This window comes from Astyanax mexicanus, chromosome 11 (genome assembly GCF_023375975.1).
Source record: "Astyanax mexicanus isolate ESR-SI-001 chromosome 11, AstMex3_surface, whole genome shotgun sequence".
Taxonomy (NCBI): domain Eukaryota; kingdom Metazoa; phylum Chordata; class Actinopteri; order Characiformes; family Acestrorhamphidae; genus Astyanax; species Astyanax mexicanus.
In genome coordinates, this window is record NC_064418.1 from 50,999,641 (window position 1) to 51,016,969 (window position 17,329).

A 17,329-nucleotide genomic window follows, 5' to 3' on the forward strand; every position below is an offset into this window, starting at 1 on the left:
CAGATTACGGTGCTGGTGATTCTGTATCTACTGTAACTGTAGATTAATTACAGAGCAGTACGGGTACAACAGATTACAGTGCTGGTGATTCTGTATCTACTGTAACTGTAGATTAATTACAGAGCAGTATGGGTACAACAGATTACAGTGCTGGTGATTCTGTATCTACTGTAACTGTAGATTAATTACAGAGCAGTATGGGTACAACAGATTACAGTGCTGGTGATTATGTATCTACTGTAACTGTAGATTAATTACAGAGCAGTACGGGTACAACAGATTACAGTGCTGGTGATTCTGTATCTACTGTAACTGTAGATTAATTACAGAGCAGTACGGGTACAACAGATTACAGTGCTGGTGATTCTGTATCTACTGTAACTGTAGATTAATTACAGAGCAGTATGGGTACAACAGATTACAGTGCTGGTGATTATGTATCTACTGTAACTGTAGATTAATTACAGAGCAGTACGGGTACAACAGATTACAGTGCTGGTGATTATGTATCTACTGTAACTGTAGATTAATTACAGAGCAGTACGGGTACAACAGATTACAGTGCTGGTGATTCTGTATCTACTGTAACTGTAGATTAATTACAGAGCAGTTTGGGTACAACAGATTACAGTGCTGGTGATTCTGTATCTACTGTAACTGTAGATTAATTACAGAGCAGTACGGGTACAACAGATTACAGTGCTGATGATTCTGTATCTACTGTAACTGTAGATTAATTACAGAGCAGTACGGGTACAACAGATTACAGTGCTGGTGATTCTGTATCTACTGTAACTGTAGATTAATTACAGAGCAGTACGGGTACAACAGATTACGGTGCTGGTGATTCTGTATCTACTGTAACTGTAGATTAATTACAGAGCAGTGGATTAGATGTGTTGGTAACTGTGTGTGATGTTGTGTAGAGGAATGAAGGAAGAGTGCAGGAGCTGCTGAAACAGGCGGATGAGACGATGGAGGAGAAGCAGGGGGACGAGAGAGTATACGAGGCCATGGCTCTCTCTCTCAGCGAGGCCTGGACCACACTGACCAATCACCTGCAGAAACGCCGGACACTCCTCCTGCTCACCTGCCAGTTCTACGACCACGCCCTGGAGGTAGAGCTATAAACTATATTATAACTATATATAGAATAAATTATATATTCTGACAATTAACTATTAGATTAATTATTGTTTTTTAATTACTAGTTATTAACTGTGTTATTAATTACTTAATTTGTTTACTTAAACTTGTATTCAGATTTACCTGTACAGTTTTATTATATTCTTCTATGTTAGCAAAATGTTGAACACAGCTTTAGCAAAACAAATGAGAGAGAGAGAGAGAGAGAGAGAGAGAGAGAGAGACCAAGAGAAAGGGGGAGAGAGATACAGAGTGAGAGACACAGAGAGATGAAGACACAGAGTAACAGCGACAGAAAGAGAAAGACACAGAGAGAGACACACATTGAGAGAGAGAGACAGAGAGAGAGAGACACATTGAGAGAGAGAGAGACAGAGAGAGAGAGACACATTGAGAGAGAGAGAGAGACAGAGAGAGAGAGACACATTGAGAGAAAGAGACAGAGTAAGAGCAAGACAGAGAGACAGAGAGAGATAAATGGAGATGCACAGAGAACAAGAAATAGTTATTGTGTGTGTGTGTGTGTGTGTGTGTGTGTGCATGTGTGTATTTTGGCAGTGTGCCACGTCCTGCTGGAAAATGAAATCTGCATCTCCATAAAAAACATTGTCAGCAGAGGGAGGCAGGACTTGGCACACTGCCCACACTGACAAAAACTTTCAAATGACACTGACTTTTGGTTTTTCATTGGCTGTAATCCATAATCATCATTCTGTATCTGTGTCTCTGCAGTTCGCTATAAAGATAGATGAATCTGAGGAGCTGCAGAGTTCAGGACAGGATCTGATCAGGACGGAGGCTGAGCTCTCGGCTGAGCTGATGCAGAAATACAGCAACATGAAGAGAGGTGAGAAACCTCTGCTCTAAAAAACTGTTCACTTAAACACTAACACACGCCCCACATCCTGAAAACTGGTATCATGTCAAATCATAAGAGCTTTGGTTTTAATACGAGCACAAAACAGTAGCCAGTGGAGCTGAGTGAGTACTGAGGTGATATACAGGTGCTGGAGAATGAAAGTGAAACACATGGTTTTAGAGCACAATAATTGATTGTGGTGACGGACAGTTCTGGTGGAAACAGGAGAGTTGAGGTGAACATTGAATTCTGCGTGATTTGATCAGCCGTGGTTTTATGTTTTTTGGATACAATCCGGGTTAGCACCCGAACATCCCTTTCAGACAGCTTCCTCTTACAGCGTCCACAGTTAATCCTGTTGGATGTGGTTGGTGCTTCTTGGTGGTATGCTGACATTACCCTGGATACCGTGGCTCTTGATGCATCACAAAGACTTGCTGTCTTGGTCACAGATGCTCCAGCAAGACGTGCACCAACAATTTGTCCTCTTTTGAACTCTGGTATTGAACCTTCACACTCAGCTCTTACTGGTGCAATGTGCAATTAATGAAGATTGATCACCAGGCTGCTCCAATTTAGCCATGAAACCTAAAATCCCACGTTAAAATGATGACAGGTGTTTCAGTTTCATTGTACAACCCCTGTATAAGGTGTTATAGAATAAATAATATACAACAAATCGGCATTCAGACATCGTTTCAAGCTCCTGACTGGAAGTGTATAGACAGTGTATAATAGATTATAGAGCTCAGTAAGGCCAGCTCCATAAAGCTGATCTGATATTACTCTTGTTTTTGTAAAAAAGTAAAATGTGTCTCTCAGTTCTGACCCATCTGTCCTGCTGTCCATTATCTCTAAATCCCACACTCCCGGCACTTCCTCCTGGAACACGTCTCCCGTCCCGTCTCTCTCAGATGGAAATATTTATGAATTCAGATCTGTCATCAGCCACAGACCAGACCTGATAAAATACAGATAAAATCTCATAACAATACGTCATGTGGACACGAGGCTAATGGACCACTTCACACTTTTTCCACATGTTCAGTGTGGAATATTACATTCCTCCAGTGAAACATGTGTGTGTGTTCTCTATAATTCACCACAGTTACAGCTATACGTCATTTTTAATTTAATTTATTTTTATTTTCGGACATTTACATCCTCATATATTACCAGCCAATTTCTGTTGAGACACCTTAAATTTAGTGGATATTCATTATTTCTAATTATACCACAGTTAGTTCTGACCCTGCAATGTGATTGGCTGAGAGGCGTTCTATGAGTGCCATTATCAGCCGGTAATGCACTGTAACTGAAGCTCTCCATATATTACTGTATTACTCCGCCACATACAGGTATCCTAGCAACGATGCAGCGCTTACAAGCCAAACAGTGCAGCTACAAACAAACAGAGCAGCAATGGAACTATTTTAACTGGTGGAGTTTTTATAACCAAACAGATCCTACTTTCTCCTCCTCTTTAACTCTTTAAAATCTTTTAGTAAACAGTGATAATGGAACTGTGGTATAATCTCAATAATACACTTAAATGTTCTTTACTGTAAATTAATACTGAAGTCAAACAAACTATGAAGAAAACATATGGAATTATTTAGTAAACAAAAACTTTTTAAACAAACCAAAATATGTATTTTTGTAGTTTACATTCTTCAAAGTAGCTCATCTTGTCACCTGGAATTCAGGCTTTCAGTTAACAGCTGTGCTGAACTCATCAAGAGTTAATTACTTGAATTTCTTGTCTCTTAATAAAGTGTTTGAGAGCATCAGTTAAAGTAAAGTAGTGAAGAGGTAGAGTTACAGGTATACAGTGAATAGTGAATATTTGAGTAATGTTCTAATCCAGGTTATGAGAAGCAACAACTACTTAACTAAGTAAATAAAAAAATACGTTTTTTAAGAAATGATGAAACTGGCTCTCATCAGGGCCGCTCCAGCGAAGAAAGAACAAGAGTTCCCTCTGTTGCCAGTTATTAATGTTCAATCTACAATCGTAATCACTCTAATATATCATGTAGAACTGTATAAATCAGAATATAATAGTATTATTGTTTTTTTTTTCGTACTGTTTTCTCCATCTGGACCGGTCCGTCTCTGTTCTCAGGTCTGCTGGAGAAGTCGATGCTGGTTCTGAATAAGAGCTATGAGCTGCTGGATTACCTGAGGGGGTTTCAGGCTGATTCGGCGCTGCAGTACGGAGGGGGTGCGCTGGCTGCTCGTAACAGCAAGAGGAAAGTGGACGGTCTGCTGGAGCTCCTGCAGGACCGGCGCCGGCAGGTGGACCAGCGCATGACCCGGCAGATCCAGGACCTGGAGCTCAGCCGCAAGATCTGCCAATGGGAGAAGCAGGAGCAGGAAGTGAGTTACTTTACTTGTGTGCTGAAGGTCATTGTCTTGTTGCATGACCCAACTTCTCTTCATGGAGAGATCTCCTGATATTTTCCTTTAAAGTTCTCTGATAGAACCAAGAATAGTAAGGCGGTCCAGATCATACACAGTTAATACAGTAACATCAGGAAAAAGGTAAAAAGGGTCAATAACTAGGCATACTAAACAATAGACTAAAACAAGTAAATTGAGACAAAAACAGAAAAAAAACAAAGCAGGGAAGCACATTGTATAAGAGCTAGGTTAATAAGGTGTAATACTTGGCAATGACTAGACAGAAATGAGGGGTATATATATGTATATACAGGTGAGCAGGTGAAAGCAATCAGTAGCTCGGCGAGCGGGAACACCGGTGCATCATGTAATCAGTGGTGTGTGAGTTGTTAGTGCATGCTGGAAACTGGAACTAGTTTCTCTGATTTTGCTATTTATAGGTTTATGTTTGAGTAAAATGAATATTGTTGTTTTATTCTATAAACTACAGACAACATTTCTCCCAAATTCCAAATAAAAATATTCTCATTTAGAGCATTTATTTACAGAAAATGAGAAATGACTGAAATAACAAAAAAAGATGCAGTGTGGTAATATAACACTGGTTTTTAATCACAGTTTTTTTCATGCATCTTGGCATCATGTTCTCCTCCACCAGTCTTACACACTGCTTTTGGATAACTTTATGCTGCTTTACTCCTGGTGTAAAAATTCAAGCAGTTCAGTTTGGTGGTTTGATGGTTTGTGATCATCCATCTTCCTCTTGATTATATTCCAGAGGTTTATAGTTTGGTAAAATTAAAGAATCTCATAGTTTTTAATGACTCAGAGCTCTATAAAGCAGTATGTACTGAATGTAGAGCTGAGTTGTTAACAGTGTAGATGTTAATGTGGTGAGGGTTCGGTAGCGTGAGGTCCTGCCTCTCTTCCTCAGCTCTGAAATAGAGTCACGAGACCGGCGCTCTCATGTGTTCACACTGCATACCGGCCGCGCCGAGCGTGTTTACACTATTAATAACCCAAACCTTCAGTTCAGCTACAGTAACTGTGTTCCTCAGGAATCACACTTATACAGTTTCTGACAACTAAACACATCACTTCCTAATAAACACCCTATATTATATTACATTACATTATATTATATTATATTATATTATATTATATTATATTTTATTACATTAAATTATATTATATTATATTATATTATATTTTATTACATTAAATTATATTATATTATATTATATTATATTTTATTAAATTATATTATATTATATTATATTTTATTATATTATATTATATTACATTACATTACATTACATTACATTACATTACATTACATTACATTTTATTAAATTATATTATATTATATTATATTTTATTACATTAAATTATATTATATTATATTATATTATATTTTATTAAATTATATTATATTATATTATATTATATTATATTACATTACATTACATTACATTACATTACATTACATTACATTACATTTTATTAAATTAAATTATATTATATTATATTTTATTATATTATATTATATTATATTATATTATATTATATTAAATTATATTATATTATATTATATTATATTATATTATATTATATTATATTATAGAAGCTCTTTCAGAGCGTCAGATTTACTGATCTGGACAGATTGCACCATTAACTATTAAACTAAATCAGATTTAAAAAGCTTAAAAGCTTGCGTAAGAATAGGAATCTGTATTTTTGAAATAAATTCCCTGACTTTTGATATATGTAATGAATTATTTAATGCTGTAATTGTAGATTTAAAATGTGTATTTTGAACCTAAAAATAATAAATATACATTAAACTTATACAACTTATAATTTTTAGACTTAGACTAAAATAAAAATAAATTTTAGCCAAACCTGAGATACTACATAAATCACCAAGCAACACCAAATCTAGTTACACTGTAGCAACTCAATTGCAGTGCGTACCATAACAACCACCAAGCAGCACCATAATGACCACCTTAGACACCAAAGCAAATGGAAATTTTCTAATTACAAGTAACAATCTGGCAACCACTTGGAAAGGCCATATCAACCACCGAGCAATACCATACCAAGCATCTGGAATACAACACTAACTGCCATTTTCCACCTAGTAACACTGTAGCAACTCAATAGCAATGCCATAGTAACCATCTGGAGTGCCATAGCAACCATTCAGCAGCACAATATTCATCATGAAGCAACGCCATACCAATCATCTAATAATACTGTACCAACCTGTTAACATATCATAGCCACCACCTGGAATACCATAGCATCCACCTCGCCACACCACACCATGCCTAACAACTGCCTGTAAATCATAACCACTGTACTGTTCTGCATTTTCCTCAGGAGATGGGTTTTTCAGTGATGATTTCTCGGCGCAGAATATAGTTATTATCATAAATAATTCAGTGATATGAGGAACCAGTTCATTTGATAATTCTATGGTAATTCAGGCAGCAGGGAGAATATGAGCTCTGGGGTAAAACTGAATCTGAATCTGAATTATTATTATTGTTTATCGTGTTTGTTCTGCAGGCCATAATCATCCGTCTACATTTACACTGATATCTGAGCTTCATTATTTAACTTTAATGTATTTATTTAATAAGAATCTGCAGCTCAGGTTCAGTTGGGTTATTTAGATGCTGTTATTTAGAGTTCAGTGAGGGAGTGACCGTTCTGACCTGTAGATATATTATTAATAGTGTTTATTAATGCTTTACACAGTTATTAATATATATTTTATGCTCCAGGCTCCTGTTAATAGTTGTTCTATTAATCCTGTGTAATGCTTTACGCTGCTTGGCACTGTGTGAAAGGTCTGTTACACGATAAATAGACTAAAATAGATTAAAATAGTGTGCTGGGCTGTTGTTATTGTACTGCATGACCCTTGCTTGTGTTCTAATGCTTGACAAGCCATTTTTTTGTATTTTGAACAGGTGAGGTGTAATTTGTAATTGCAAAAATACTAAAAGTTGATTAAACCTATACAACCTAATTTTAAGATTAAAAAGATTGGATCATTACATTTAAAAATGTCTAATAAAACAAATCCAGAAATGCTTTTAATAAAAACTCATGAAAATATGAATTTAGCTCAGATGACACATCCAGAAGATAGCAAAACCATGAAAACCAAACAAGGTATAATAGTAACCACCTAGCAAAACCATAGCAACCACTTAGCAAAACCATATAAACCAAATTAGATATAATAGTATCCACCAAGCAAAACCATAGCAACCACATCACAACCAATTAGCAAAACTGTGAACACCAAATGAGATACGATAGTAACAGCTTAGCAAAACCATAGCAACCACTTAGCAAAACCATGTAAACCAAATGAGATACAATAATAACCACTTATCAAAACTATATCGCCCACCTCGTAACCACTTAACAACACCAAATTAGCCACTTTAGATATCATAGCATCGTCCTAGCAAAACCATAGCAACCACTTAGCAACCACTTAGCCAAACCATGAACACAAAACAAAATATGATAGTAACCACCTAGCAAAACCATAGAAACCACCTAGCAACCAGTTATCAAAGCATAAAACATCCAAATGGGATGTGATAGCTGCAACCACATAGTATCGCCATAAAAAACACCAGGAATACCATAAAAACAAAGCAATAGCAATGTGGATTCAATGTATTTTCATATATTTATCTTTTTTGTTTTTTGTTTGTTTTGTCCTGTTTTTTCCTCTGTATCTGTGATCAGGTGATGCGCTGGCTGAGGGAAGATGCTGAGCAGTATCTGGATCAGAAGCTGCTGGGTTCCTCTCTGTCTGAGAGCGAGGAGATTCTGCAGGAATATAAGGAGTTTGAGCTGAAAGCTCGGGTAAAAGATTTACTGATTTATCAGGAGTTTAATGAACAGAGAGATTAAATCCTGATGAAGGATAATCAGATCTGGAAACACTGAGATGTTCTACATGAGCTCCTCTGTGTGGATTTCTGAAGTTCTGCAGATAAAATATTTTTTATACACTAATTTATTTATTGATTCAGTGTAAAGAGCCTTTAAATTGGTGAGAAACCTGTACAATGACTTTAAAAGAGTATATAAACTAAATTCTAAATTTATTTAATGGTATTTAACAATAGAGTTCATCCTGATGTCCAGTGAAAACGGCGTTGACACTTTCTATGAATGTCATCTTTATAACTATATAAACACATTCATAACACACTATAAAACATTCATAAGTATGGAGCTAAATTAGTGCCAAAACTACGCAAATAAAGAAAACGTATTCTGTAAATATGATACTACTTGCAAACAAACACAACGCGTTTTACAAATACAAAACTTGACTCTCTAACACACACGGTGTGTTTTACAAACACAAAACCTGATGGTTGTAAATATATATGTAAACTTCAAATAAATACACAGCTGTTTTCTAATACATTGCTCTTTACAAACAAATATAACACATTTTACAAATGCAAAAAGTAATAAATAAAACAAGTAAAACATTATTTTCAAACATTACCGTGAACACGCACAGCCCATTTGTAAATCACGTGACTTTTGGCACAGTTTTAGCAGAGTCGCAAACTCGTGTTGAGATTTTCTCACAAATACACCCAACCCTCGTACAAATGCATCGCCCCAGAACAGCAGGTGGCGCTGTGGGACACTTTACGAGAGGTGGCTGCACAGCAAAGCACGCCCCGCTTCCAGCGCTCCCCAGTGCATTAATTTACACTTATTAAGGTGTTTAATACACCTTTAATAATCACAACTCTACCATTTTATACCCGATTTACACACGGTTTGGTTTGTTACAAACAGCAGAGATGTAATTATGATATAGGACGCTGTTACACATCACAAATATGATCTTTCATGCTGAAATACTTTGTATTATGCTCTTTAAAAAAGAAAGAAAAATATATTAATTGATGTTTAAATTGCAATATAGATAGATAGATAGATAGATAGATAGATAGATAGATAGATAGATAGATAGATAGATAGATAGATAGATAGATCTGGACAAAAGGAAAGACCACCTAAAAATGGTAAAAAAAAAAAAAAAACATTGATTTTACCAAATTGAAAACCTCTGGAAACTAATCTACAATTCTTTGCATTATTTGAGGTCCAATAGCTTTGCATCTTTTTTGTTATTTCAGCCATTTCTCATTTTCTGCAAATAAATGCTGCAAATTTACTGACAATATGCTGAAATACTTTGTATTATGCTCTATCTATCTATCTATCTATCTATCTATCTATCTATCTATCTATCTATCTATCTATCTATCTATATTACAATTTAAACATCAATTAATATATTTTTCTTTCTTTTTTAAAGAGCATAATACAAAGTATTTCAGCATGAAAGATCATATTTGTGATGTGTAACAGCGTCCTATATCATAATTACATCTCTGCTGTTTGTAACAAACCAAACCGTGTGTAAATCGGGTATAAAATGGTAGAGTTGTGATTATTAAAGGTGTATTAAACACCTTAATAAGTGTAAATTAATGCACTGGGGAGCGCTGGATAGGAGAGCTTGCTTTGCTGTGCAGCCACCTCTCGTAAAGTGTCCCACAGCGCCACCTGCTGTTCTGGGGCGATGCATTTGTACGAGGGTTGGGTGTATTTGTGAGAAAATCTCAACACGAGTTTGCGACTCTGCTAAAACTGTGCCAAAAGTCACGTGATTTACAAATGGGCTGTGCGTGTTCACGGTAATGTTTGAAAATAATGTTTTACTTGTTTTATTTATTACTTTTTGCATTTGTAAAACGTGTTATATTTGTTTGTAAAGAGCAATGTATTAGAAAACAGCTGTGTAACTGTTATTTGTTTGAAGTTTACATATATATTTACAACCATCAGGTTTTGTGTTTGTAAAACACACCGTGTGTGTTAGAGAGTCAAGTTTTGTATTTGTAAAACGCGTTGTGTTTGTTTGCAAGTAGTATCATATTTACAGAATACGTTTTCTTTATTTGCGTAGTTTTGGCACTAATTTAGCTCCATACATAAGATGTTATAAACATGGCTATAAGTAGTGAAGTATTGCCATTAGAATAGGACCGTCTGGAGCAGATAAGCTACAGTTTGAAGTGATTGATGGTTCTGCTGGTCTGTGCAGGACTGGGGTCTGCTGGTGGAACGGTTGGTTCAGCAGGTGGTTGATATGGTCTCCTCGGGTTCGGGCAGCGCCGCCCTGCTGGAGGTTCTGTCGGAGAAGAGCAGGAGTCTCTCCGCTGCACACGAGCGCTTCTGGAACCTGCTGATGGACCGGAGGGGGAACCTGCAGGAGACCAACAGCTTCTTCAGCAGCGCAAATAAAGTACGTACAGAGAGCGAACATAGCTGTGAGAGAGCTGGTGGATCACCTGCTGTTATCTGCTTTTAAATTAGTTTTTATTATTAATGTAATTCGAATATTATATAATTCAGCGAATGAATTATAATGCTGGTGAAGATTTTGGCTGTTCTGGAATAAATATGTTAATTTATTGTTTGTTAAAACATAAAACATTCTACTTATAAATAAACAGAACTGAATATACAAAAATATTAAATAAATATACAAAGCTGGAAATACTAAATAAACAGAAGTATCTTAAAGTAAATTTACAAAGTCCACTAATTCTTTTGATTTTCTCTCAAGAATGTATTTTTTTATAGAAAAATATATAGACTGCATGTTCAAATAATTGATATTTATGACAAAAATTCACTCCTGTTACTGGAACTCATTACTGTGAATGCTTCTCATTCCTGTTACTGAAACTCACTCCTGTTACTTAAACTCACTCCTGTTAAAGTAATGGAATTTGGCATAGAATTGACAAAAATATGAAAATAGCTATATGGAAGCTATGCTAATAGCATGAGGAGTCATTTTAAAAATAAAGAAATAAGATGTAAGCATTAATGTAGGTAACAGGAGTGAGTGTGAAGATTAAGCTGTTACAATAAGATCAAACTAATGAGGAACTTAATTCCATGATCTTCAGAAGAACCAGCTGATGTCACTTCCTGTTGTACATGTGACTTGTTGTAGAATATTCCAGATTCCAATAGTCTCAGATGTAAAAAAAACAAAAAAAAAAAACCTAAGGACACGACTAAAATGTGTATTTTAACTTAAATATTATGGATTTATTATGACTTATATTGGAGTTACACAACAATGCAAAAAATAATTTTCATAAATATATTTAATGGTAAAGTTTATAGTTAGAGAGTGGGGTAACAGGTAACACATGCTATTTTTTCAGTGTTCTAAGTAGTATTTATTAATGTTTTTGACAATCAGGTCAATGTAAAAGACACTATGCTAAGTAATAAAATGTATTTTAACATTATTTTGTGCACATTTATACATGTCATTTCCTGGGGGAAGTTATTTTCCCTTGGTTGACCCCAGTAAACAGTGTTTGTTTTGGTGTGCTGCCCTCTACTGGATTCAGGCAGGATTTCTATCAGGGTCTGGATTATTAATGCTGTTCATGTTTGTGTCAAACTGAACAATAAACAGATAAAACTTCTGATTTATCTGTAAATTGAAACAGTGTATATTCTCCTCCCATTGTTCTCTGTGTTCTATATTGTTCTATATAGAGTTTAAGATCAGAGCTTTATTGGTTAGTGAGATGCGTCTCTGTGAAGTTGTGGTTGTGAAGTATCTGCTGTATTTATCTGCTGTATTTCTCTGTGTTTCTCAGGCATTTGAGGAGCTGGCCGTGGTGGAGAGCGGTATAAAGGGTCTGAAGACTCAGACGGTGAATCTGCCGGATCTCGCCAAGCAGCACGAGGAGCTTCACCGCCGAATCAGAGACGCCGCCGCAGATCCTCTGCTCAGAGCTCAGATTATACTGCAGAAACTCAGCACACAGAGGTCAGATCCTCAAAACCAGACCAATATCTTATAGCGATTTAATAATCAATATTACATGTTGATTCACATTTTGATCAATTTTACATAATTAAGAAAATATCTTTGTTTTATACAAAACATGTTCATGAAGTTCTTTGCACCTAACCGGCTCTATTCCTACCAGTTTCAGTCCCTTTCAGATTGAGCCATTTAAGGGCTCTGTCACTTTTATGCAAATAAGCTTTAGCTGGCCACGCCCACATGCACATTAAATATAGAAGCACATTAAAACTCATTATTTGCAAGTTCTTACATTTCTCCCTTCATTTGCTGACTCGCCACAGACAGTAGGTACAGATCCCTCCCTCAGACGAAGTCTGCTGGCTAATCCTGCTGTGTACTGAACCCAAGACACCAGCGCTCAGAGGCAGACAGACATATTGATTTTATTTAAAATGTTTCTGATTATATTTGTGTATTTGCATAGCAGTGCCCAGGTTGGAGGTGTGCAGAGGATGCTGGGATATCTGCGAGAGCGGGTGGACGGGCTGAGCCGGCAGTGCCAGGCCTACAGGGAGCTGGCAGGGAAGCGGCAGCAGCTGCTGGCATCATTCGACGACCTGGAGGATAAGGTGCAGAATACAATTACTACACCCCAGATACACTAAAACACATACAGGAACAATACATAGTCTTAAATTAGTCTTAAAAGTACATTTTCATATAATTATAATTTTTTATGAAGGAAAAAAGCAAAACACACACAATAAGATAAAGAAGGTGACATATGTTCTGACTCTTTAAAATAATATAGTTTAAAATAATAGTAGTTGTAATAATGCTGTAACTTTATTGTTGTCCACTTGACTTAATGTATGCTATTATTAAAATGAATAAAAATGAATAATGCTCTTTTTTTTTGTCTGTTCAAATGTTGTCAAACTGTTTTATGTTCATTCAGTTAGTATTTAAAATGGTTGTTTCTTTTGTTTTGTTTTTGTGTTTGTAGAATAAATGTAATTTAATATATTTAATATATAAATATATAAATAATATAAATAAATATACCCCAGCATTTTTAGCAGTGCTATTCCTCACACATTTAGGTAGCTAGTCACCTCAGCAATCCTCTTTTAATCATAAATATACTTTAGCAGTGCAATTCTAGTCATAAATGTACCTCAGCAGCGCTGCTCAAGTCGGATGCAACAACAATAACAAACAAATGCTAAAGCTAAATAATTTAGCTCAGCTAATGTTGCTATCCTAGCCCTGTACAGCTGTTGGTGAAGAGGTAGAAAACTAAGTAAGAAAAATGAACTTAAACATGCTGTTTGGGACACTTCCTGCGTGCTTTCCTCTCGCTCACTGCATACTTTGTAAATGTAATCTGTCCAAAGTATTTCCGTGAAAAATGCAGTCCATTTCTGTGGCTGTTGTATTTGTTGTACGATAATGGATATATTGCTGCATGCACGAACATTCTCCACCTGATTTAAGTTATTTTCAAGACTTCTGACAAGATAAAACTGTTTAAATACAGTTTCTCAGGTGGACTAAAACTTTTAAATAGTTCTGTATTTATATTTAATGGGTTTGATTGGAACGGGTGAGGTTTAGCTGGTGTTCGTTTATGAACAGAAATATTTTATACCATCATAGACCTGAATAATATTTATATAATATTTATAGTGGTAGGTTTTATGGACGCTGCGCTGGCTGCAGTGCAGTCTGTAATTGTGGTTTGTGTTTTAGTGCTGGAGGTTTGTGGTTTCAGGCCTGGTCTCCCAGAGGTCCTGTAGTATAATGAGCCTCATTATGTGGGAGAGTGAAAGTCGCTCTGATCAGAGCCGCCATGTTTACAGGCTGCGCCAGATTTAATGGCACCCTGACGGCGCTGTGCAGCAACGGGCAAACAGGAATAAATGACCTTCACGCTTTTATTACCTTAAATAAAAAGAGAAAGAAAGTCAGAAGAGAAGTTAAGTGTAGAAACTTTAGAAAAATCAGGATAAATGAGGAAACCCCAGTTACAACTCATGACTGTTTCCTGGATTATTACAAACATTTTAATGTTATAAAGTGTTATTTCAGAAGATACGACTGCCAGTAAACCTGGGTGGGCAAAGAAAAAGAAATTGAACTTGATCATGGCATGAGCTGCTGTGTTTTGGGAAATAGTGTAATACAGCACTGTGGGAAAGAAAGCTGCACCTCTGTCTGAGAACTGTCTGAGGATTTAAAAACAACACAATTACTGAAAAATATCAACAGTCTCAAGGTTACAATCCATCTCCAGAGATCCTGATGGTCCTTTGTCCATGTTGTGGATCATAATCAAGAATTTTACAACCCATGGCACTAAAAATGGTAGCTAGCCTCCCTGGACGTGGACGGAAGAGAACAAATCTGAAATGTTGAAACGCAGGATAGTGTAGATTAGCCCGGTTCTAGACTGCTTTGCTAGTAGAACATAATAGGTGGGCATGTTGATATGTCATATTTATTTATTTTTTTTGCATATTTTGCACACACACAATGAAACACCACAACAAAGTACATCTTAAAATATATTGACAATGATAACACAGTGAATGCATAATATACAATAAAGTAGATATAAAGTATGTTAGATAGTTAGTATGAAAATAGAACAATGTAGTATAATGTAATTATACTACATTATACTATATGCATTTCAACAGAAAACAATGCTGTATAGGGTTTCCTACAGTGTATATTTGTTCTTGAATAAAACATTCATTAAATACATGCAACAAAAGGGTTACAAGCAACACATCACCACAGTTTAGCAAACGTTACCATGTGAAACCTAAAGTTTAAACTGAAGGAGTGTTTAATTCAACCTTACCAATATATTCCTGCATCTTACACTAACAGGACACGTCGTACTGAACCAGAACATCTGCTGTTTTTATATGACTCAAAGAGCCAATAAGAAATAAGCAAACTTCTTTTTTTCAGATTACTGGCTGGATTAAGAGCAGTAATGGTGTTCTGTCCAGCAGCACACAGCCAGGCTCCGCCCTCTCTGAGGCCCAGGATGCACTCAACAAACACCTGGAGCTCTCCACACACACACAGGTAAGCTGAGTTACCTTACTAACCTGAAAACTAACAGAAAAACACCATTTCTGTCCAAATAAAGGATATAACCCAAAAACTAGCTTTTTCTTTTTCGACTGTAACTCAACAATATTCTGTCTCAACTCAACTGTAACTCAACAAAATTCTTTCTCAACTCAACTGTAACTTAACAAAATTCTGTCTCAACTCAACTGTAACTCAACAAAATTCTGTCTCAACTCAACTGTAACTCAACAATATTCTGTCTCAACTCAACTGTAACTCAACAAAATTCTGTCTCAACTGGACTGTAACTCAACAAAATTCTTTCTCAACTCGACTGTAACTCAACAATATTCTGTCTCAACTCCACTGTAACTCAACAAAATTCTGTCTCAACTCCACTGTAACTCAACAAAATTCTGTTTCAACTCAACCGTAACTCAACAAAATTCTGTCTCAACTCAACTGTAACTCAACAAAATTCTGTCTCTACTCGACTGTAACTCAACAAAATTGTTTCTCAAATCTACTGTAACTCAACAAAATTCTGTATCAACTCGACTATAACTCAACAAAATTCTGTCTCAACTCGACTGTATCTCAACAAAATTCTGTCTCAACTCGACTGTATCTCAACAAAATTCTGTTTCAACTCGACTGTAACTCAACAAAATTGTTTCTCAACTCAACTGTAACTCAATATTCTGTCTCAACTCCACTGTAACTCAACAAAATTCTGTCTCAACTCCACTGTAACTCAACAAAATTCTGTCTCAACTCAACCGTAACTCAACAAAATTCTGTCTCAACTCAACTGTAACTCAACAAAATTCTGTCTCTACTCGACTGTAACTCAACAAAATTGTTTCTCAAATCTACTGTAACTCAACAAAATTCTGTATCAACTCGACTGTAACTCAACAAAATTCTGTCTCAACTCAACAGTAACTCAACAAAATTCTGTCTCAACTCGACTGTATCTCAACAAAATCCTGTTTCAACTCGACTGTAACTCAACAAAATTCTGTCTCAACTCGACTGTAACTCAACAAAATTCTGTCTCAACTCGACTGTAACTCAACAAAATTCTTTCTCAAATCTACTGTAACTCAACAAAATTCTTTCTCAACTCAACTGTAACTCAACAATATTCTGTCTCAACTCAACTGTAACTCAACAAAATTCTGTCTCAACTGGACTGTAACTCAACAAAATTCTTTCTCAACTCGACTGTAACTCAATAAAATTCTGTCTCAACTCAACCGTAACTCAACAAAATTCTGTCTCAACTCAACTGTAACTCAACAAAATTCTGTCTCAACTCGACTGTAACTCAACAAAATTGTTTCTCAAATCTACTGTAACTCAACAAAATTCTGTATCAACTCGACTGTAACTTAACAAAATTCTGTCTCAACTCGACAGTTACTCAACAAAATTCTGTCTCAACTCGACTGTATCTCAACAAAATTCTGTCTCAACTCGACTGTATCTCAAAAAAATTCTGTTTCAACTTGACTGTAACTCAACAAAATTGTTTCTCAAATCAACTGTAACTCAATAAAATTCTGTCTCAACTCAACGGTAACTCAACAAAATTCTGTCTCAACTCAACTGTAACTCAACAAAATTCTGTCTCAACTCGACTGTAACTCAACAAAATTGTTTCTCAAATCTACTGTAACTCAACAAAATTCTGTATCAACTCGACTGTAACTCAACAAAATTCTGTCTCAACTCAACAGTAACTCAACAAAATTCTGTCTCAACTCGACTGTATCTCAACAAAATCCTGTTTCAACTCGACTGTAACTCAACAAAATTCTGTCTCAACTCGACTGTAACTCAACAAAATTCTGTCTCAACTCGACTGTATCTCAAGAAAAATTCTTTCTCAAATCTACTGTAACTCAACAAAA

The 17,329-nt window shown here is 35.9% G+C and overlaps 1 protein-coding gene across 4 annotated transcripts in view; it reads left to right on the forward strand.

Moving 5' to 3' along the window:
• Positions 1-17,329, forward strand: part of ccdc141 (coiled-coil domain containing 141) — a 54,529-nt gene that overhangs the window by 11,625 nt on the left and 25,575 nt on the right. For all 4 annotated transcript variants that reach the window (XM_049484658.1, XM_049484659.1, XM_049484656.1 and 1 more), the window contains exons 3-10: positions 927-1,118; positions 1,879-1,993; positions 4,131-4,384; positions 8,186-8,305; positions 10,584-10,784; positions 12,169-12,341; positions 12,811-12,952; positions 15,306-15,425. In XM_049484658.1, coding sequence (XP_049340615.1) covers positions 927-1,118; positions 1,879-1,993; positions 4,131-4,384; positions 8,186-8,305; positions 10,584-10,784; positions 12,169-12,341; positions 12,811-12,952; positions 15,306-15,425 — 1,317 coding nt within the window. The remainder of the gene's footprint in view (positions 1-926; positions 1,119-1,878; positions 1,994-4,130; positions 4,385-8,185; positions 8,306-10,583; positions 10,785-12,168; positions 12,342-12,810; positions 12,953-15,305; positions 15,426-17,329) is intronic.